General features: G+C 45.5%; 1 protein-coding gene across 1 annotated transcript in view; it reads right to left on the reverse strand.

The window, feature by feature from the left end:
- LOC149441003 (guanylate-binding protein 3-like) overlaps positions 1–24,338 on the reverse strand; it is a 43,693-nt gene that overhangs the window by 9,555 nt on the left and 9,800 nt on the right. The window contains exons 2-8 of the mRNA XM_089657871.1: positions 23,783–23,995; positions 23,579–23,706; positions 21,058–21,167; positions 19,735–19,922; positions 15,079–15,327; positions 5,219–5,496; positions 1,703–1,915 (exon numbers count right to left, since the gene is read on the reverse strand). Of these exons, the coding sequence (XP_089513997.1) occupies positions 1,703–1,915; positions 5,219–5,496; positions 15,079–15,327; positions 19,735–19,922; positions 21,058–21,167; positions 23,579–23,706; positions 23,783–23,957 (1,341 nt within the window). The 5' untranslated portion in view covers positions 23,958–23,995. The remainder of the gene's footprint in view (positions 1–1,702; positions 1,916–5,218; positions 5,497–15,078; positions 15,328–19,734; positions 19,923–21,057; positions 21,168–23,578; positions 23,707–23,782; positions 23,996–24,338) is intronic.

A 24,338-nucleotide genomic window follows, 5' to 3' on the forward strand; every position in this document is an offset into this window, starting at 1 on the left:
ACTCTAAGATTATTTCTCCTTTCTCTATTTTCTTGTTCTTCCATCATATAAAGCAATCTCTTTTGTTCTTTTCTATCTTCTAGTATCCATTTTTCTAATTTTGGGATGGTTTGGGTATAAGTTTGAACTTTTTCCTCCATTTCCTCCACCCTAGTTAACAATTGTCCCAGTTTTTCCTGAATCATCCACGTCTCATGCTTCATTGATTTTTCCAGGCCTTTAAACATCTCTGCCATTTCTTTTTTATTAGGTATTTGCATATCTCTTTCAAGATCTCTCGGGTCAGTGCCTTCCATTAATTGTTGACTATTATATACCGGGCCCAGGGAGAGTCTCGGGCTATTATCCAAACTTATTTCCAATTCACTTTTTTCACTTATTCCCTGAGTTCTTTCTGGGGTAACATTTCCTTGTGACACATACTTCTTAATCGTACCAGTTTGGGAGTTCTTAGGTCCACTCCCTTTGGTATTTTTACCTTTCATGTTGTTTTTGAACCTTTTACTCTTATTTCCAGATTTCCTGGACTCTTACTCTTCTCGGTCTTCCGACCCGCCCTAGGAATCCCCTATTTGTTTTATTTTCAGATTGTATATTTAATACAATGTCTTACTACAGGCATCTGAAGGTCTAATACGAGGAATCAATGTATATAAAGCTTCAATATACAGGTCCAATATATAAAGAGTGTAGAAGAAGACCTGCAGGAAAACCCACGGTCATCACTCACCCTTCACGTTGGAATATCACTCCAGAAGCAGTCCTCTTTTGTCATTGTATCCTCTTAAGGGGATTCCTGTGGGTCTCATATAACTCAAATCACTTGTCTTCCCATCAGATACCTCCTTAGATTGGAGGTGGTATGCTGGTAAATGTTAGAATAGAGATTGGGAGAGGTATAGAGGTTGGAGGGTTAATCGCATTGTAGCAGTGGTGTAAGGCTGTAGGGATGGTATGGTGTAGGGATGGTATGGAGGTAGGGAGATTAGAGGGTTTAGGAAGATGGTATGGATATGGTGTGATGTGGAGGCAGTATGCTGGTTCACCTCCCCCACTTCTCCTACTTGCTTGGACACCAAACAATCTCTCCCACATCCGGATCTCCCAGAGCTCCTCCACGGCTGCCCACGTGTCGGCACCTCTCCACTGCCTCGTCTGTCTCACTGGCGTCTCCCTGGCAACCCCACTCCTCCTCCGAAGCCGGCTCTCTCCTGGCTCTTTCCTGGCTCCAGGCAGTCTGACCGGCAGTCCGACCGTCTCCCTGGCAACTCCACTCCTCCTCCGAAGCCGCCGCAGGACGTCAGAGGAAACCCCGAGGCGTCCTTCTCCCGGCTCTCTCCTAGTTCTCTCCTGGGTCCAGGCAGTCCGACCGTCTCCGGGACTCTGCTAACCCTCTCCAGCTGGGTGAGTCTCCGCACACCCTCGGTGCAGCTGGTCTCTCTACCGGGGACTCATGGGGAGGATAGACGAGGGGAGGCTAACGGAGAGTGCTTACTGCACACTCTCCCGTGCCGCCATATTCAGGCTCCACCCCCCCCTCAGCTGAATATTTGTCTGATGTGACTGGCTGAATGTTTTGGGTTACAATATTAATGACATGTATGTGGTAATGATGGTGGGACCAAGGGGCATAATACAATCAAGAATTGAAGTTTGTAATTTTATAGTGCATTTAAACAAATTTTAAATGAAGTCCACCCACCTTTACACCTTTTCCACTTTCCATATTGTACTTTTTTTCTATGGCTTTCAAGTCTTCCTTGAACTTTGCGAGTCCTCCCTGGATGTGGTACACTCCCTCCTTCATTGATTTCTCAAAGTCTGCTGAATGCTTCTTAATGAGAGCCTGACACACCTCCCGAGATTTTGTCTCATTCATGGCAATGAATTCATCTTTCTTTCTTTTTATGTTTTTCTGATGGTGGGGAGATATACAGACATCGGTCATATTATAGGTTTTCACTTAGTTCTTCCTAACCATTATTTTTGGTAACGACGGTGGGATTTAGTCAGTGGAACTTTTAGGCATGCAAACTTTGCTCCTTAAAGTAATATCTGCTTTCTAGAAGCATCTACACAAAATATTTTCAGTTCAGTTCAGTCAGTTCAGTCAAACTTTTAAAAAGTTTGCAAATCTCAGAAGTTTGAACTGGAAGCTTCATTGAATCAAAAGGAATCCAAACCAAATGCTAATTAAAATTGAAGAACAAAACAGCAAATGATGTAAAATTGTATAAATAGATTTGGGAAGCTCCTTGTGGCCCTGCCTGATGAAATGATAGGGCCAGGAAAACAGCTTAAGCCACTTAAAAAAAAACATTCTACCAGGGATATGAAGATAGAAGGCTGGGACCTGGTGGCAGTGCTAGTCAAACTAAGGTGCTCAGGCAACAGCAGAAGCCTATATAAGGCAATAAAAGCCTTTGGACTTTAGAAACCTTTTGGGCTAAAAATTACCTCTCAAATATTGATTTTGCTGTTGCTATTGCAGAGTTTAAAAGTATCAGTGATACAGGAAGTGAGGGTAAATCTCCCCAACGGGGCCCTGGATAGCAGAACAAAGCTGTCAGATGTTCCAATATTTCCCTCTCTATCCAAAATTAAGAAAAAAGTTTTGTCTGGATATACATTTTAAAGGCTGACTAAATGAATAAATCAAATATCTTACCTGCCCTCCATTGTCTATCTGATGAAAATAGTATATCACAAGTCAGACTTTACATAAAAACAAAAAAGGCTAATTTAGTTACTTGCCCAGTCAAGGTCAGACTGGAAAACTGGAGAAAAAAATATCATAATAACATTCATTTTTGCCCCCATTTGCACAAAATGAATGTACATGCAGCTTCACAGGATGAATATCTGCCATTTTTTATAAATACAGTCCTTAGTTTACAGCAGTGGTCTCCAAACTACGGCCCATGGGCCAAATACAGCCCTTTGCTTGTCTCTATCTGGCCCTTGGGGTACTATTCCTCCCACTGATACCAACAAGGAGGCACCATTTCTTTCACTGGCACCAACTATGGGGCATTTTTACTTCCACTGACATCAATGATGGAGCACTATTCCTCCCACTAATACCAATGATGAGGCACGAGTCCTTCCTCTGATACCAGTGATGGGGTACTCTTCATCCCACTGACACCAATGATGGGGCACTATTCCTCCCCGACACCAATGATGGGGCGCTATTCCTCCCACTGACACAAATGATGGGGCACTATTCCTCCCACTGACACCAATGATGGGGCACTTTTCCTCCCCGACACCAATGATGGGGCACTATTCCTCCCACTGACACCAATGATGGGGCACTATTCCTCCCACTGACACCAGTGATGGGGCACTATTCCTCTCACTGTCACCAATGATAGGGCAGTATTCATTCCACTGACACCAATGATGGGGCACTATTCCTCTCACTGTCACCAATGATAGGGCACTATTCCTCCCACTGACACCAGTGATGGGGCACTATTCCTCCCCCTGATACCAATGATGGGGCACGATTCCTCCCCTTGACACCAATGATGGGGCACTATTCATCCCACTGACACAAATGATGGGGCACTATTCCTCCCCCTGACTCCAGTGATGGGGCACTATTCCTCCCCCTGACACCAATGATGGGGCACTATTCCCCCCACTGATACCAATGATGGGGCACTATTCCCCCCACTGATACCAATGATGGGGCACTATTCCTCCCACTGACACCAATGATGGGGCACTATTCCTCCCACTGACACCAATGATGGGGCACTATTCCTCCCACTGACACCAATGATGGGGCACTATTCCTCCCACTGACACCAATGATGGGGTACTATTCCTCCCACTGACACCAATGATGGGGCACTATTCCTCCCACTGATACCAATGATGGGGCACTATTCCTCCCTCTGACACCAATGATGGGGCACTATTCCTCCCACTGATACCAATGATGGGGCACTATTCCCCCCACTGATACCAATGATGGGGCACTATTCCTCCCACTGACACCAATGATGGGGCACTATTCCTCCCACTGACACCAATGATGGGGCACTATTCCTCCCTCTGACACCAATGATGGGGCACTATTCCTCCCTCTGACACCAATGATGGGGCACTATTCCTCCCTCTGACACCAATGATGGTGCACTGTTCCTCCAACTAATACCAATAACTGGACACTATTTCTCCTTCCACTGGCTACAAGCACTATGTAATTTTTTTAACTGACGCTGGGACATTTTCTACTCACACTTGCCACTCCGGCCCTCCTAAAGTCTGAAGGACAGGAAACCAGCCCTTTGTTTAGAAAGTTTGGAGACCCATGGTGTACAGTGCAGAGGTCCCCCTTATATTATTTACTCTACTGGTTATTTTTTAAGCTTGTAATATTAGGATATTTACTCTATTGGTCAAATGTTCTTCAACTCTTCAGGTTGAACGTTCTTAAGGCTATTTTCTCTTAGGATTAAATTATATGGAATGTTACATTCATCTTGCAGAAGGCAACAAAGTTTAGTTTAAAAAAAAGGAAAAAAAATACAATTACACCCAAGCACTTAAACTCCTTCCAAAAAACGTTGTAGCCCTCACCCCCACATAAGCACGCATACAAAAGCATGCAAAACACATGCATTGGGTGCACCACATATCTCAGCGCACATCAGAGTGGGAACAATAATTCTAAGCCCATTTTTCACGGTTAACTCTAACCTGCTGATCTGTGGGGGCTTTTAAAGTGTCACCTATGGAAAATGTAGGGTACCAACGTTTGCAGGCCTGATACGTTTGGCATCTATTTATTTGGCACAACCTTATCTTTAGTATTTTATGGAAAAAAATGTGTAATTCTTTGCATTTGTGTGCCCTAAAATTATCTTTGGTGTACTTTTACTGAAATGTTGCACTTGATAAACTGCTACACTAATATCATGTGAAATAAAAAAATGGAACTGCCACTATTATATTCTCCAGAGTCTTTGCTTTCATAAAATCTTTTGTGATTTTGGAGTTAAACGAATCTTCAGCCTACATTGATTTTTTTTGTGTGCAAAAAAATTTAAAATAGCTCTTGCAGTCAAAATGCTATTGGTTTGAGTCCTGGCATTCTCTAAGTTATTTTCCCTTGTGCGATCAACGTAGCAGTTGGTTATATGAACTAATTGGTTGACTAAACATTACAGCTATTATTTTTTATACCCAATACAAAAAAACTCACCATAAATTCCCCAAGAAACTGCTGATCTTTGTCATTGAAGGACTTCTTCAGGAATGTCTTCCGAGCTTCGTCCTCATACTGACTGCTCAGAGTCATGAAGTCATCAAGAGTTTCTGTGGGCAACCCAACTTCCTTCATCTTGTCCTCATAGTGCCGTGTCGCTTCCTTGGCAGCCGCTTTGTTCTCCTTCTCAGCCAGAGAAACCATGGCGTCCTCCATGCAGGCAAACTTAGAGGAGCTTACAGCTTCAGTGTAAAATTTAGCCAGCTCACCCAACCCTGAGATGAGGAGACAAATGGATGACTTTTTTTTAATCCAAATGTTATGTTTGCTAAATTTCTTATAACTCAGCTAAACTGATTGAAATAACAAGAAATAACCATGGATACTGTAATGTTGGGATGACCTTTAGGTGGTTAAAGCAGACCAAGGCGTGACATCATTTTTATAGTGTACCGGGGATCCCACTTGCAATAGGATGACTGAATGTTTGTTTCCTGTTGAGTGGAGAAGGATCAGCATATTCTGCAGAGCTAGGATAATCTTGTCATATTTTTAGACAATCTCTAATAAAAATTATTTACATGATTAAAAATAATTGTATGAAATGTTTTATTAACACCAAGACCTCTGTTCACTTGCAGAGTTTACAGTTTGTCAGCGGTATACAGTCAGGTCCATAAATATTGGGACATCGACACAATTCTAACATTTTTGGCTCTATACACCACCACAGTGGATTTGAAATGACACAAACAAGATGTGCTTTAACTGCAGACTGTCAGCTTTAATTTGAGGGTATTTACATCCAAATCAGGTGAATGGTGTAGGAATTACAGCAGTTTGCATATGTGCCTCCCACTTGTTAAGGGACCAAAAGTAATGGGACAATTGGCTTCTCAGCTGTTCCATGGCCAGGGGTGTGTTCTTCCCTCATTATCCCAATTACAATGAGCAGATAAAAGGTCCAGAGTTAATTTCAAGTGTGCTATTTGCATTTGGAATCTGTTGCTGTCAACTCTCAAGATGAGATCCAAAGAGCTGTCACTATCAGTGAAGCCATCATTAGGCTGAAAAAACAAAACAAACCCATCAGAGAGATAGCAAAAACATTAGGCGTGGCCAAAACAACTGTTAGGAACATTCTTAAAAAGAAGGAACGCACCGGTGAGCTCAGCAACACCAAAAGACCCAGAAGACCACGGAAAACAACTGTGGTGGATGAGCGAAGAATTCTTTCCCTGGTGAAGAAAACACCCTTCACAACAGTTGGCCAGATCAAGAACACTCTCCAGGAGGTAGGTGTATGTGTGTCAAAGTCACCAATCAAGAGAAGACTTCACCAGAGTGAATACAGAGGGTTCACCACAAGATGGAAACCATTGGTGAGCCTCAAAAACAGGAAGGCCAGATTAGAGTTTGCCAAATGACATGTAAAAAAGCCTTCACAGTTCTGGAACAACATCCTATGGACAGATGAGACCAAGATCAACTTGTACCAGAGTGATGGGAAGAGAAGAGTATGGAGAAGGAAAGGAACTGCTCATGATCCTAAGCATACCACCTCATCTGTGAAGCATGGTGGTGGTAGTGTCATGGCGTGGGCATGTATGGCTACCAATGGAACTGCTTCTCTTGTATTTATTGATGATGTGACTGCTGACAGAAGCAGCCGGATGAATTGTGAAGTGTTTCGGGAATATTATCTGCTCATATTCAGCCAAATGCTTCAGAACTCATTGGACGCTTCACAGTGCAGATGGACAATGACCCAAAGCAGACTGCAAAAGCCACCAAAGAGTTTTTTAAGGGAAAGAAGTGGAATGTTCTGCAATGGCCAAGTCCATCACCTGACCTGAATCCGATTGAGCATTTCACTTGCTGAAGACAAAACTGAAGGGAAAATGCCCCAAGAACAAGCAGGAACTGAAGACAGTTGCAGTAGAGGCCTGGCAGAGCATCACCAGGGATGAAACACAGCGTCTGGTGATGTCTATACGTTCCACACTTCAGGCTGTCATTGACTGCAAAGGATTTGCAACCAAGTATTAAAAAGTGAAAGTTTGATTTATAATTATTATTCTGTCCCATTACATTTGGTCCCCTAACAAGTGGGAGGCACATATGCAAACTGTTGTAATTCCTACACCGTTCACCTGATTTGGATGTAAATACCCTCAAATTAAAGCTGACAGTCTGCAGTTAAAGCACATCTTTTTCGTTTCATTTTAAATCCATTCTGGTGGTGTATAGAGCCAAAAATTTTAGAATTGTGTTGATGTCCCAATATTTATGGACCTGACTGTATGTCATATATAAATGTATAATAATAATAGTGTGTGACTGTGGGGGAGGGGACATTAGAGTGTAAGCTCCTCTGGTACAGAGAATGATGTGACTGTGGGGGAGGGGACATAAGAGTGTAAGCTCCTCTGGTACAGAGAATGATGTGACTGTGGGGGAGGGGACATTAGAGTGTAAGCTCCTCTGGTACAGAGAATCATGTGACTGTGGGGGAGGGGACATTAGAGTGTAAATTTTTTGTTTATTAAAATCTTGCAAACAAAAAACATCATAAAAATCATATTTACATATATACAGAATAAAATATGTATAACTAAACAAAACCAGCTTACTTCAGCAAAATAACAAATCCTGACCGTCACCTAAACACCCCCTCAGGCTAAGAAACGATTAAACATTCACCCCACACATTGATCCCACACATTGATCCCATACATCGATCCCACACATTGATCCCATACATTGATCCCACACATTGATCCCATACATTCACCCCATACATCGATCCCATGCATGCAGCCTTTCTTCAAAAATCTGATGTTACAAAATCTAGGGGACGTGAAAGGACAGAAAGAGAAGCCACGCCCCCAGAGACTGACAGACAGCAGCTACGGGGACCTGACATTCCTCCACGCCTTTGTCCAGGCTCCCGGCCGCCACCTGTCCTTCTCAAGACCCCGAATCTTCCCAACCTCACCCAGAATGTTGTTCACCACCACCTCGACAGGAAGGATTTTTTTGCGAATGGAAACCTGACACCGTGCATTCCACGTGTGGTAACGGACTACTAAGCTAACTAGAAAAAGTGTCTCAAAATCAAAATCCCGGTGAGTCTGAAAGGCTCCGTAAGACCACTCCGCGTAACTCAAGCGGGAAAGGAAAGGGATCCCCAGAGCCCCACCCACCCGCTTGTAGACTTCTATATTGAAGGGGCACTGAAGCAAGAAATGTTCCATCGTCTCCTCCACTCCGCCGCACTCCACTCTTGGACAACCACGGTTCTCCGCAGAGCGATGCTTCAGGTTGCCCTTCACATAGAGTCTGCCATGGAACGAGAGCCAGGCCAAATCCCGAAACTTTAAAGGGATTCTCTCCAGATTCATCAAACGCAGACCCTCCCTCATAACCGGGCCTGGGCAATCCCTCAAGGCCAATGGCTCGCTAAAGGCAGATTCAACAACCCTCCTCTCCAGGGCCTTCCTAGGAAGAGATTTAATTTCCTCCGCCGTCACTCGCCATTGCCGAAGCATTTTCAGACACGGGGCAACATAAGCCGGGAGCTTACCATGTTGGACCCTCAGGCTTTTCACTGGCCCACCATTCTCCCAGCTCCGTAGAAAAGGCCTAAACCAGGACTGAAAAATACCAACCCACCCAGGCGGTTCCTCTGCCAGCATGCTACCAAAATTATGTTTCAAAAACATCAGAGAAAAGAAAACCACCGGGTTGACCATACCTAGGCCACCCATCCGCCTGGGAAGGTAGGTTACAGACCTCTTAATGAGGTTCAGTTTGTGCCCCCATAACAGCTGGAAGAAACAACTGTAGATCCTCGCATAGAGAGACACTGGCAAAACACAGACAAAGCTGACGTACAGAAATACCGGGATCAGGTAAGTTTTAATCAGGTCAATCCTTTCCCTGTAAGAGAGTTTCCAATCCTTCCAGCTGGCCACCTTGGCATCGGCATCTTGTAGCCTGCTTACCCAATTTGCAAGGCCGTAATCACCGGGACCAAATCTGATGCCTAAAATTTTAATTTCCTGCTGGGGCTCTGGGAAGGCGTCCGGAAGGGTAAAGCCTTCGCCTTCCTCTCCCATCCAGAAAACCTCACTCTTATCCTGATTGATCTTTGAGCCAGATGCCTCAGCATACTGTTCCATCACCGAGACCACCTCCTCCGCCTCCTGCGTCCCAGAGATGAAAACAGACACGTCATCAGCATAGGCCACGACCCTCAGAGGGGGCTCCCCAGGAATGCCCAAAGGAACTCCACACAACGGTCCGCTCTCTAACCTCCGAATGAAGGGATCGATTACAAACGCATATAGCAGAGGACTCAAAGGACACCCCTGACGCACACCTGAGCCAACCTCAAAGGGTCGTCCAATCCAACCATTCACAAGCATGAAGCTTTCAGCCCCTCTGTATAAGGTCTTTAGCCAATCGATGAAGCCCCCCTCCAGGCCATACTTGCCAAGAAGCAGCCATAGGTACTCATGATTGACTCGATCAAAAGCTTTGGCCTGATCCAATGCCAGCAGGAACTTCCCCCAGCCTGCAGCCCTGCACCGCTCCAGGGCCTCCCGGACAGCTAACACCGCTGAAAAAGTGCTTCTTCCCTGAACCGAACAGTGCTGATGGCGAGAAAGTAAATTGCCCGCAACAGACGATAAACGCCAGAAAATAATTTTTGCCAATATCTTCCTATCAACATTGAGAAGGCTAATGGGCCGCCAATTCTCAATTCTCGAGGAATCCTTACCCTTTGACAGAAGAATCACTGCAGATTGTCGCATGGAGGGAGAGAGCGAACCCTCTCTCAGACAGCCATTAAACACCTCCACCAAATATGGGGCCAGAGTCACCTTAAAGTGCTTATAAAACTCGGCTGTCAATCCGTCTGGCCCAGGTGACTTCTTCATGGCAAGCTGATCAATAGCTTTCACCACCTCATCTGCCGTGATGTCCTCTGTCAAACTCACAAGAGAACTGCCATTTCCCAGTCCTGGAGTAGAGTCCATAAAACCCAACATGCTCGCCCGATCGAGGTCCCTCCTACCCAGGAGGTCAGCATAATATGACCTGGAGGTTTCCAGGATCCCTGACTTGGACTTTGTCAGGGAACCCGTACTGTCAACCAGGCCTACAACTGACTTAACTGCTCTACCTTGTTTGCAGTTCTGGTAAGGGTCGGGCGAGTGATATTTCCCATAATCCCTTTCCAGAACCAAAGAGGCATGCCTGTCATATTGACACTGCCTGAGCAAGAGTTTAACCTCAGAGATCGCTTCTGGATCTCCATTATTCGAGACAAGCCGATCGAGCTTCCTCCGCAGACGCTGGTAGGTGACATACTTATCAAGCTGTTTATTCCTTCCTATGGCCTTGAAAAACCCAACGATCCTTCGTTTTGTAAGCTCCCACCACTCGGACTTACTGCTGCAAAAGTCCATGATTGATACCTGTGCCTGAAAAAAATCCTCAAAGGATTGACTCACCTTCTCATCGTCCAGGAGTGCCGAATTCAGCTTCCAGGTACCCCTCCCCTTAGGTGGTGTATCGGGGCCACTCAGAGTCACAGACAGAATACAGTGATCGGAAAACTCCACCGCCTGACACACTGGTGCCGAGAAGGCGGAGTTCCCCTTTAAAAAAAACCTATCTATTCTACTCTGACTAGAACCTCTCTGAAAAGTGAATCCCGTGTTGTCTGGGCAGCAATGAATGTGCACATCAACCAGACCTGCCTCTCTAGCTATTTTGTTTAAAAAAAACCCGTCACAGTCCAGCCTGACTCCGGTCCCTCTCCTGTCCTTAGTCCTAGTGACGGTGTTAAAGTCACCACCGAAGACAACTTGCTGGGCTGTAAAAAGGAAAGGCTTGATCTTCATGAAGAGGCATTTCCTGTCCCATTTTGTCTGGGGCCCATAGATGTTAATCAGGCGCAGGTCCTGCCCCCCCATGGAGACGTCTAAGACCATGCATCTCCCCATTTCTACCTCAATAATCCGCCGACAGGTTACCATGCCGGAAAAAAGTACCGCAACTCCAGTGTAAGGCTCGGCTGCAAGAGACCAGAAGGAGGGGCCGCGCCTCCACTCCTTCTTCGCCATATGAACATCCCCCAAACTGGACAACCTGGTCTCCTGCAAAAAGAAAATGTCAGCATTAAACCTGCTGAGCAAAAATAAGGCCATGTTACGAGCGCTTACTGATTTTATGCTGGCGACATTAATGGTCGCCACCTTCAAAGGAGTGGGAACCGCCATCAGGATGATCGAGGTACCCGTTTCTTAGCCTGCTTACCCCCCTCCCTACTTGGAGACCCTACACGCTTCATAGTCCTCTGTGATTCCTCCTCCATGGAAACCAGAGACTCATCCCCTGAAGAACCCTCATCCTCCACCTCAGATAACACTTCAAATGTATTTGACACCTCCACCCTCCCAGGGTCAGGTACAGGCACATCCTTCTTCCACTTCTTCTTCCCAGACTTCCTTTTTGCCTCCAACCACTCCATATCATCATTTGATAAACCGGACCGCAAAGCCCCCTCCCCTTCCCTTCCACCATCACCAACATCATCCACCCCACTCTCTCCACTCACCACAGCAGTCCCCCCAACCTTCACCCCAATACCCCCACCATCATTCACTCCACCCCCCAGCGCCTCACGCGCTCTGACCCTCCGACGCCGGGGAGGGGGGGTCGGTGCAACCATACACATTGGTCCAGTTCCCTCCACAGCCCCCACTACCTCTGGGGAAACTGACACAGGAGGATCAGACACAACATCCACGGACACTGACTCAGGGGGCACAACACAAGGAGATGACACATTAGAGGGACCATCAGACACTGGGACCACAGGGACAGAGACATTGGGGACCCCTGGCACAGCCTCCCTCTCCTCTGCCTCCTCCATGTCCAGACGAAAAAACTCTTCCACCAAAGCTGACTGGTTGTGCATGGCCTCAGGGCACCGATTGTACGAATGGCCAACCTTATCACACAGATTGCACCTTATGATATTACAATCCTTAGCCAGGTGCCCCAGATCCTGACATAGGGAGCACTTCATCTCTGGACATGAGGAGGCGAAGTGACCCCGAGAACCGCACTTATTACAGAGCTTGGGCTGTCCAGGGTAGAACACCACAATCCTGTCCTTCCCAATGAAGGCTGAGGAGGGCAGATGCTGGACCACATTCCCACACACATACAACCTCATCTGCACCGACCACCCACCAGTCCATATCCCTCTCTCATCCACAATCTTCTTCAGGGGTGCAAGTAGCTCCCCAAATCTCCTCAGCCAGACAGCCAAGTCAGCCGAAGGAATGGACTCATTCCGTACTAGAATGGTGACCGTCTTCACTAGAGGTTGGCGTGAGACAACCTTTGGGACGAGTCCCCTCCACTCCGGCAGACCCTTATACATGTGTTCATACTTCTCCCAGAATATATCCAGAGACTCGGGGCGCACAAAGGACAAGTCATATTCATAGGATCCTACAGGGCTGATCAAGGCGAAGATGTCATCCGCCCTAAACCCCATCTCCAAAATCCTGTCCACCACCGACATCCTGACCGGGGGAGCACCCCCACCCTCCCATCTGAGCTGCACCAAATTCCTCCTCCTGAAGGACAGGGGTGCAGATGGCAGACCTGCAGCAGACCTCCCCCCAGAGCTGACAACATGATGTGACCCCCTCCTCCCAGCCAGAGCCCCAGCATAGGTCTTATTTGCAGCATTAGATGTAGTGGACCTTAAAGCTGCACCCCGCCCATTGGTTGCAGGAACCTCAGAGCCCCCGCTCTGCAGACCACCATCAGAGGCAGCAGCAGTCACTCCATCCACCAACACACAGGCATTCCCCTTTCCAGCATTCTTATCATCCATATGTTTCCTTTCACTCGTGGCACTACTGCTCCCAGCAGACTCACTCACACCAGATGCTCCTGTCTCCCCCTCCCCCAACATACTCCTCTTAGGCAAAAGCCTTCCACTCCTGGTCACTCTCCCCTGGGTTTCAGCAACCCCTTTCAGAGTGCTGCTGACAATTTCCCTCCCACCATTTTCTGCTGCATTTGCAGCCATCAGCAGGGATTGTCCAGCAAGTGTGTCAGATCCCCCCTTTACCTTCCCCCCAGCAGAGTCCACAGTCACAGGGTTCCTGGTATCAGAGTCCTCAGTCCCAGCAGAGTGCAGTCCTGCAGGCACAGCAGCCATCTTCCCTGCAGAGCTCTGTGCACACACAGGAGGATTTCCCTCCAAAACACTGCAGTGCACATGGCTGTCCACACTGAAGTCCAAACTGTCACTTTTAATAAAGCGCGGCTTTTCTGTTTTTTTTCTCCTTTATAGGACCAGGTACAGAGTCCTCACCGTCATCTTCATCCTCAGAGTCCTCAGAAAAGCGGAAAGTTCTTCCAATTAGGGAAGACTCCAATTCCTCAATGTACTTTAACAGCCCTCCGCCATGCTCCTCTACCTCCTGTGCTGATCCTCCAGCTTGCTGTGGAGGGAGGGAAGCAGAGGCTGACATTTCCTCCAGGGAAGCAGATCCTGAGGTGGATGGGATAGCAGGGGCAGCATCGAGGACCCCCTCCTCACTCTCCACCCGTACTGCCACCGCCGATGCTGGATCCTTACCGGAGTCTCCCTTCATCTTCCGGAACCTTTCCTCATTACGGAACTTTTCTCTGAAAGCTCCGCTCTTCTCCTTCAGCGTCTTTAGCAGATTCTGCTGCTTCTTAATGGCGACCTCCAAACCCTTCATCTTGTAGTCAGTTTTCAGACTCACCAACTTTTCCTCCTCCTTTGCGATTCTCACCAGATAATCAGCAACCCGCTCTCTAAAGACAGGGAGGGATTCCCCACTTTTAGGGCCACAGCCAAGGTCTTCAGGTGCTGGTAAAGTATGGGAAGGCAAGCTGGGTCCCTCAGGGGGAGCATGGTCTGAGCCTAGCCCAGAAGAGGCCATGTTTCTGGGGCCAGGCGAGCAGGCCTGGCCCCCTAGTGTCTGGAGAGGGAGAGCACCTGCAGCACAACCTCTCTGGTGCAGAGTGTAAGCTCCTCTGGTACAGAGACTGAAGTGACTGGCTCAGTGATCTCTGTACAGCGCTGCGGTATATGTCAGAGCTATATAAATGTATAATGTGTGACTGTGGGGGAGGGGACATTAGAGTGTAAGCTCCTCTGGTACAGAGACTGATGTGTCTGTGGGGGAGGGGACATTAGAGTGTAAGCTCCTCTGGTACTGAGACTGATGTGACTGTGGGGGAGGGGACATTAGAGTGTAAGCTCCTCTGGTACTGAGACTGATGTGACTGTGGGGGAGGGGACATTAGAGTGTAAGCTCCTCTGGTACAGAGACTGATGTGACTGTGGGGGAGGGGACATTAGAGTGTAAGCTCCTCTGGTACAGAGACTGATGTGACTGCGGGGGAGGGGACATTAGAGTGTAAGCTCCTCTGGTACAGAGACTGATGTGAATGGCTCTGTGTTCTCTGTACAGCGCTGCGGTATATGTCAGAGCTATATAAATGTATAATTATAATAGTGTGTGACTGTGGGGGAGGGGACATTAGAGTGTAAGCTCCTCTAGTACAGATATTAATGTGACTGGCTCAGTGTTCTCTATACAGCGCTGTGCTATATGTCAGAGCTATAAAAAAGTATGAAAACAATGTAAATAATAATCGTGATTGACTGGGGGGGGGGGGGCATTAGAGTGTAAGCCCCTCTGGTGCAAAGACTGATGTAAATGATTTTAGCCTTCTACCCCTTTATGTCCAATGGTTTAGGAAGAGACATTGGATGAACTCACTGTGTCCGGTCACCATGACTGTCTCATTCACTCTCTTTGTATCGGCCTTGTTCCAGATGTAATCACAGAATTCCACGCACTGATCCACAAAGTTTCTGTTGAGTTCACTGTCTGGGACTTCCTCCAGTCTCTGAAGAAAATCTTTATTGGTGGTGGGGAAATCAAACACGAAGCATTTCCGGTTTCCAAAATACATTTGGAGACAAATTCTCGTACTATTATATGTCATATTCTTCGGTGACATTTCAGCTGTGGACATGGAATAAGAAATGAAAGAGAGCTGTTTAGGTGTTAGTTGATTGACAGTTAAATGTTGACATCTGCTGACATTGTCCTTTCCTGCCGCCCCCCCACCACCACCACCACCACCACCACCAAAGGTTTGCCACCTTTCCAATTTTTGAAGGGCCGTGCATGCTGTTTTTTTCAATCTCTTGGCCCGTCAGTGGAGGAGGCAGGTGTGTTGGGGTTGGCAAGCCCTGGGGATACAAGGTACACCCTACAAAAGCCTAATCCATAGAACTTGGGCATGCCTTGTATGCTCTGGTTTACCCTTCCACACCTTATCTGTTGCTGTAATCATCTTTATCCATCTGTATCCTAATTTGTGTATAAAGAACACTGCAAATAACAGCTATGGGCTTTAATTCTAAGCACACGGTAACAATATTGGAACAATGTATTCTGTTCTGTTGCTTTTATGTACAGTAGATCAAAGGCTTGTCAGCATTTTTAAATCAACCTATCAATTTTATATTCTGTGGTCTCCGGCCGCTGCAGAGGACACATTGGGGTTGATTTACTAAAACTGGAGCGTGCAAAATCTGGTCAGCTGTGGATGATAACCAATCAGCTTCTAACTTTATTTTGATTAACCGCCTCCCACCCGCCATATGAGGGAATGACGGGAAGGCGGTGGTTCTCTTCTGATAGGACATCATACGACACCCCTGGGGGCGCGCGGCGCAGTGATCGATGGTGCGCTGTGTCCCGGGAACACAGCAGATCGCCGATCAGTGGAAAGAGCCGATGATGTCAGCTCTGTCATGTGATCAGCTGTGTCCAATAACAGCTGATCGCATGTAAATAGGGAAATGCTGATTACCGGCAGTCTTCTCCTCACACAGACAGCTCCGGGAGCAGAGGAGAGACGGTAATTGGCATTCTTTAGAGGGGACATGTACACTGATCATCAGTGTAGCCCCATCAGTGCCACCTGCCAGTGCCCATCAATGCCACATATCAGTGCCTACCAGTGTACATCAATGCCACATATCAGTGCCTACCAGTGTACATCAATGCCACATATCAGTGCCTACCAGTGTACATCAATGCCACATATAAGTAGCTACCAGTGTACATCAATGCCACATATAAGTAGCTACCAGTGTACATCAATGCCGCATTGTGACGGGAGCGACTTTTGGGTGTCGGGGGACCTCTGTATCATCTCCCCAAATCATTATGTTTAACCCACCCTGTGCCTGTTAAGGGGTACAGGGTGTGTATGTGAATGTCTGAGTCCTGTGTATAGTGTGTTGTCCTTTGTCTAGGCCACATGGCTGTCCATTGTCTGTTTACCATGTGCTCCCCCCCCATGGTGCTGTGTCTTCCTGTCCAGCGAACTATTATGGGATGTACTGTTTGTGTATTGGTGTGGGGGTTGGTCAATGTCCTTTGCCACATGGTTGCATCCCATTGTTCTGTGTCTGGTTGGATGGGGAGGGGTGATGAGGTGTTTCCTGCCTATACTGTAGCCCTTCCCACTGAGAGGGTGAGCTGATGATGTATTTCCTGTTCCTGGTTGTGTTTCCCCGCCCTCTGTATAAAACATGTTGTTTGTGAAAAATAAAGAGTTGTTGGCTTCCTGTTTTAGTAAGAGCTGGGTGCTGTCTATTTTCCTGAGGGATTCCAAGGGTGTGGTCCGTGGATGGTGTTCGGACAGGGGAAGTTGTGCTATAACGGAAAAACTCAGTGCGGTCTGGGTTCCGGTTCCGTTACACACATATCAGTGCCTACCAGTGTACATCAATGCCACATATCAGTGCCTACCAGTGTACATCAATGCCACATATCAGTACCTACCAGTGCACATCAAAGCCACATATCAATACCTACCAGTGCACATCAGTGCCACATATCAGTGCCTACCAGTGCACATCAATGCCACATATCAGTGCCTACCAGTGCACATCAATGCCACATATCAGTGCCTACCAGTGCACATCAATGCCACATATCAGTGCCTACCAGTGCACATCAATGCCACATATCAGTGCCTACCAGTGTACATCAATGCCACATATCAGTACCTACCAGTGTACATCAATGCCACATATCAGTGCCTACCAGTGCATATCAGTGCCACATATCAGTGCCTACCAGTGCCCATCAGTGCCACATATCAGTGCCTACCAGTGTACATCAATGCCACATATCAGTACCTACCAGTGCACATCAATGCCACATATCAGTGCCTACCAGTGCACATCAATGCCACATATCAGTGCCTACCAGTGTACATCAATGCCACATATCAGTACCTACCAGTGTACATCAATGCCACATATAAGTGCCTACCAGTGTACATCAATGCTACATATCAGTGCACATCTGAGCTTCCTTTCAGTGCCAACTATAAATGCCTTTCAGTGCCACCTATCAGTGCTGCCAATCAGTGCCACCTATCAGTGCCAGTCAGAATGCATGAAGGTAAAAAAACTTGAGCTGTTACAACCACTTTACGCTTTGACAAACAAACCTGGAAGCTGATTGGTTTCTGTGCACAGCTGCACCAGATTTTAGTAAATAACCCACTTGAGTCTTTTTCCTTTATTTGTGCAGATTGTTTAACCTCTTTACCACCGTCCTATAGCAGAAAAGAAATATTGCTACAGGACAGTAGCTGTGCGCAAAATCACATGTATACATGTGATTTTGCATTTCCAGGTAGGTTTGCATTCTGCCACCATTTGCGGCCTTGGCTGTCAATCACCGGGTCCCGGTTGTGATTGTTCGCCAATGTCCGGTGACTGCCGATCATCTCCGACGGGGGGGGGGGAATGTTTGTAAACAAAACAGTTCTCCTCTCTGTGAGCTCCTGGACACTTCTTGGCAAGGCTGTACATAGCAGAGCCATACAAAGCAGTGTACTTGCAGTGAAGCACTAACACAGCACACTTAGTAAAACGGCACACAGTTAACCCTTTGATCGCCCCTCATGTTAACCCCTTCCTGCCCAGTGCCATTAGTACAGTGTCAGTACTTTTTTTTAGTACTGATCACTGTATTGGTGTCACTGGGGATATCAGTGACACCACTCCAGTTCCCCCCCGGTGTCAGAATGGCTGCCACAGTTCCGCAGTCCCGCTAGAGTCGCTAATTGCCACCATTACTAGTAAAAATTAAAAAAAAAAATTCCCAGCATATATACCGCCATTTGTAAATGCTATATCTTTCATGTAAACCAATTAATTTACACACATTGGGATTTTTTTTAGCAAAAACATGCAGCAGAATATATTTTGGCCAAATGTATGGCAAAATTTGATTTTTTAAATTTTTTTACTGGATATGTTTAATAGCAAAATGTCAAAAATATTGTTTTTTTTTTCAAAATTGACGGTCTTTTTTTTATAGTGCAAAAAAAGGGACGTAAATTTCATTTGGGTACAATGTTTCATGACTGCGCAATTGTCAGTTAAAGTAATGCAGCGCCGCAATGCAAAAAATGGCCTGGTCAGAAAGGGGGGGAGGGGGAATCTTCTGGAGTGCAAGGGGTTAGCTGACGTTTAGGTATGGCTATTTTTGCATAGTTACATCGATCCAGCTTGGTCCCAATGTATCTCCATGGAAGCTGAGGCCACTCACGTGGCACAGATGCCATTTAATCAGCACTTCACATTTTTTCTCAATGGGTGCAAAGCATTCTCTGATTGGATGAGGCAGGGAGACGGGTGGTGACATCATGATCTCCACTTCGTCCAATCAGAGAATGCATTATATTCATGGAGTAAATATAAATATATGTACGCTGAACGGCGTCCGTGCCCAGTGACTGAATCCTTGTATTAACAATGCAACAGGGCAGTCGCTCAGCATGATATCTGGAAGCTAGTGGAGATCACTAGTAGTGGTGTAGTAGTGGTGTAGTAGTGGTGTCTACTACAGTGATTTCCAGCTTCTACAGGGACCCCACAGGTATGGCACATACATACTTGCATTGGTCCAAGCTGAGCAAATGTAACCATGCAAAAAAGCTTTAAGTGGAATTCAGCTTTAGTTTGGCTGAGCCCAACCAAAACTTCATTGTAACATTTGGATAACAATATGCGTACTGTGTAAGCATTTCAGGGCCTGAATACCTCAACAAGAAATTTCAGCCACAACTTCAGTAATGCAATTTGTATAAATATTTGAAAGCGGCCCTCTTACCTTGGTGAAAACAATATTTGAAGGGCAGGCTGTAGGATCAATACTTTCTACTAATACCGGTGAGTCAAATTTTCTGTTTCTTAAAGGGTTTTAGATGTCGCTGACATTTGACCTGCCCACCAGACAGATACTTCCTGATCTTCTTTTACAGCCTGTCCATGGTCTATGTTGTCACCAAGGTAACAGGGCTGCTTTAGCACATGAAATATATGGAATGCATACGCAATTTAAGCTTTAAAGCGTTCTCCAGGTAGCCGTCTGCTGAAACCTGTCCCCCTTCGATCTCCAGACTCAGATTGAAGTCTCTCACTGCCCAAATAAAAATGGGGAAATGTCTTGAAAAGATCTGCTCCTCGTCATCATTGTCCTTTGATTTCACCTTTATCATCTCGGAGAGTTCCCCTACAAATCTATCAAGGGTTAAGGAGATCTAAAAAATACAAAAGCACCAAAGAGTGCAAAAATAACAGTGCCAAGAAGCCTAGTAGAAATATATTGAGTCTATAAAAAAATGCATAGGAAGTCCATGAAGCAATAGGAATGGATGGGCCCAAATACACTGAAGGCTTCTGCAGTCCCTCTTTAGAGGCAGGGTCCAGGATAAAGCCAGCCATAGATGGTTTGAACTGACCTAAATTCTAACTGTGTATGGGTAGGCTGAATCTACCCAATTTAATCGATCGTTCAACTTGGGCACAACCAGCCTGCCGGATTTTATATGCAATTATTGCAAGCTGCTGGTATAGCCGCTAGAACTAATCACTGTCTTGGCAGGAGGGATTCCCCTGTTAACACTGACTATGTTGATGGGGGAATCAAGCGAAGCAAAAAAAATTTGCTCCGTCTATGGCTGGCCTAATTCCTGCTGTTAACCATGTAAAGAGACAAAGAGACCCTTCCTTGTGTCTTCTTACATTATTAGGGGAATACAAAAATACTTTTTCATGGAGGGACATTTAGAATAATAATTGGTCAAAATGTAGGCAGTTAAAGTATAACTAAAGGCAAACATTTATTTTAGTTTTGGAGAAAGTGGAGCAGGACTAGGACCCCTGCAAGTTTTTTATGACTGCCTGTGCTCTCCCCATGAGGGAGATTCCCTCTACCTATTTCTGTTTTTACCAAACGTGAAAGAAAATCCCACATTTTGAGTTGTCCCTAGCAAAGTAATGGTGACACTAATTCTGGTGACCTGGGGGGGGGGGGGGGCTCCAATGGATTCCATTTATGGGAATTCACTTAATTTGTTGGGGCAGGGAGAGAAAGGAAATCTCCCCATTAAGGCACAGATGACAAAAAAATGAGAGGTTGTAAAGTTCCCTTACTCTTCATACTCTTTTTAAAATGAAAAAAAAAAGGTAGTTCTTCTTTAATTCATCAATTTCTGTGTACAGGGGGGCTGTTTACAATATGTTGAAAGTAGAAAAAGCATTTTTTTTTATCCATTTTTCTGTCCTTTCCCTCTAATTTGTTCTAAGATCTACAAGCAGCCTGTTAGAACATAAATACATGAAATCACCAAGACCCTAGAATGAAAAAGGATACTCTAATTTATCTAGGGCATCCTGGTCGATGGTTCCTTTGCTGTTATACACCATGGCACTGCTTAGCAGGAGAGCGAGGGTAAAAATCCAGGTATCATTTTTGCTATCCCCCTAAAAAGGACCAGAAACAAATGCAAAGAAAGGTAAGATAGGATTACTGGAATGGAAGCTTCCTGAACTTTCCTGGTAATCAGTACCAGCACTGGATCACTCCATGCAGCATTACAGTTTCTGGCATTCTTTTTTGCTCAGAATGATAGAGCGAAGGCACGGTGGAGGTAAGAAGTCAAAGCTGCCAATCCTGTAAAAAATAAACATCACGGTATGATTATTTCAGATTTTTGGTGCTGAAAGCGGTACCATTTTTTTGCATGGAAATTTGGCGTTTTATATTGTAGGCCTGTAATTTTTAGGAATAACTCACTGAAATCTGTCCGGACAAGAGTCTAGTAAACATCCCGGGGATGATAAAACTTGAAACACGAAATCATAAATTATAATTTAATAAATAATCATAAAAAATAATATAATAATAATAAATTTAATTCAATAATATAATCAAACCAAAAACACTGAAATGTGAAATATAGCGCCAAGTTTGCACATCGCTGAGGAAAGTCGCAGAATCGTTTTCAGTGTCTGATGAGGAATTTCCCCCACAAATCATTATCACTCAATTCTGCAAGTGGTTCTGATTTACTATCGCTGTTCTCTAGCCGGTCTAAAACCACTTTTGACCTAAAGGGCCGCTTTTTGGACGCCATGGACGTTTCTCAGTTTCCAGGCAGAAAGAACAGTAAAAATGTAGGCAGGGCGCTGGACAAAGCACTCGGGACACAATGTATGTGAAATGGTTTGATACAGGAATGTTATACTATGTGATTTTAGTGATTTTAGTGAATGTCACTTTTTTTCATTTTCAAATTTCCTGCCAGTTCCGTCCCCCGTACGTCACGACGCTCGCAGGGGACGGAACCCAGAAGACAGATGCCGGCATCGGCTGGAGGACATTGCCGGGGACACTGCAGGAGGGACATCGCAGGAGCGCAGGACAAGGTAAGTGATCGAGGGATCGCGGAGCAGCGCCGCATGGTAAGCCCGAGTGTAGCTCAGGGTTACCGCTTGTGGTACTGAAACGTTACCCCGAAGTACACTCGGGAATACCGCCAGGGAGGTTAAGCTTTAAAGTGTTCTCCAGGTAGTCAACTGACACCTTTAATCTTCAGACTCAGATGGAAGTCTCTCTGCCCAAATAAATATGGGGAAATTTCTTGAAAAGGTTTACTCCACTTCACCACTTCATCACTGTCCTTTGATCTCACCTTTATGGTCTGCTTACCTTACTGTAGGCACTTTCAGTTGTCTGCATTCATTCTAAGATTATTTCCTGATTCTTCTAGAATTCTGGTTCTCTATTGTGCTAATAGCAAACAGAGATGGAAAAACAGCACTCTGACCCTGTTAGCTAGTTAGACTATGGATAACATTTGATGGCCAATAATGAGACACATAGCAAGGGATGAGGCGGTCTGCATGGGTCTATCATGCTCTGGTCACCATTCTCGGTGCAGAAACTGGTGCGTTCAAAGGATTCCAGGGCTCTTGAAATGCTCTCTTAATGTGGGCTGGAGGTGTTTGGACTATGACCTAGAAAAATAGACCAGCAAGGAAAATGAAAAGGGAAGAACAGAAATACGAGGGGCATTCAAGTCAAATCGGGACTTTTTTTTCCAGGTATAAATAGGGGTGCTAGCATGGCGGTACTACACGCAGTAGTAAGTTGCAAGTGTGTCCTATTACTGATAGATGGTGTACATGTTGTGGGCCAGTCCAAAGGCCGTTAATCAAGATGGCAGACAACAGTATTGGTGCCTGCATGGAACAGCGTGTGTGAATATCTGCAGAAGACTTCAAGCACAGTACGGTGATGAGACGCTCAGCCGCAGTAAGACATTTGAATGATGTAAACGTTTCAAAGATGGCCAAACGTCCATCAGTGATGATCCTGGCTGTGGTGGTTCCCAGCCCACAGCAGTCATTCCTGTGAACAGTCAGCATTGGAACACCTGATCCTGGATAATAACCTGTCCTGAAATTGCACAAGAGATGAATCTTTCTGTGAAGCCGGCAGTCCTAGGATGGTTCAGGCGTTCTGACAAATCTTTCTATGCTGACGCTTTCCAGGCATTAGCTAAACGCTGGGATAAGTGTATACATGTAGCAGGGGAGTATGCCACAAAATAAATGCAGTTTACACTCCTTGAAATTTATTCTTTTATTACATCAACTCAAAAGTCCCAGTTTGACTCGCCCCTCGTAGTAAGAGATAATAGGTGTGTGTGGAACAGTAACACAAAAAAGAACAAATATGTTAAACTATAGACGTTTAAATAATTCACTTGATCTGCTAACAATACCTTCAAAACTGAGCCGGTCATAACATCCATGAACAAAATACAGAACCTACGATAACAGTAAATTATGGTAATCATATTAAATAATTTCTAGTCTTATATTCCCACCTTCTTTACATCCCCCAGACCTTCAGTGTCCAGGAGAACTAGAGTGCGATCCTTTTTTAAGGGGTGAGGAACACACCACATCCAGATTCCTTTGGTTTCAGCTTGAATGGTGGCACCTAAGTTAAAGCCTATGGAAATTAAAAAGAGAAACTCTCAGTAACATCAATAGCATGTAACAAAACTTCCTACTAATTGATATATCACCTCTCTGAGCTCTGGCCAGCTTGTTCATCAAGTAGGATTTCCCTGTCCGATACATGCCTACAATGGATACCACCACCACTGGCTGACTGATCCCAGACAAAATATTGATGGCCTCGGGCTTCACCACAAGATCTCCATTCTCTTTGTTTTCAATTAGGCAGATGGGGCCTTCCATTCTGATCACTGGCTTCACAGTGGACGATATAGTCAGGTCTGAATGGAGGAAAAATAAAGTGGCCATCCCAACATAATTAATGCAAATCAATAGGCTACGTGTGAGCAACAGCCAATCCCATTATTATTTTGTGTAAAGAAAAATACATTGTACTTCCCATCAATACTAATTCTGCTGCTTCCAAACTTTGGCTCAAGTGGCCTAAAACCCAAGATGCCTCAAGTAAGAAAGCACTATTATTATGGGTACTTCACATGATAATAGATAATAAAGTCTATTTTCACATGTAGCATATGTTTTTTTGCTAGAAAATTACTTAGAACCCCCAAACATTATATACTTTCTGAATGCAGAGGTCATGAAGAATAAAATGGTGGCTGT

The sequence above is a fragment of the Staurois parvus genome, unplaced genomic scaffold (assembly GCF_062004578.1).
Source record: "Staurois parvus isolate SC_StPar_1 unplaced genomic scaffold, SC_StPar_1.0 ptg001037l, whole genome shotgun sequence".
NCBI lineage: Eukaryota > Metazoa > Chordata > Amphibia > Anura > Ranidae > Staurois > Staurois parvus.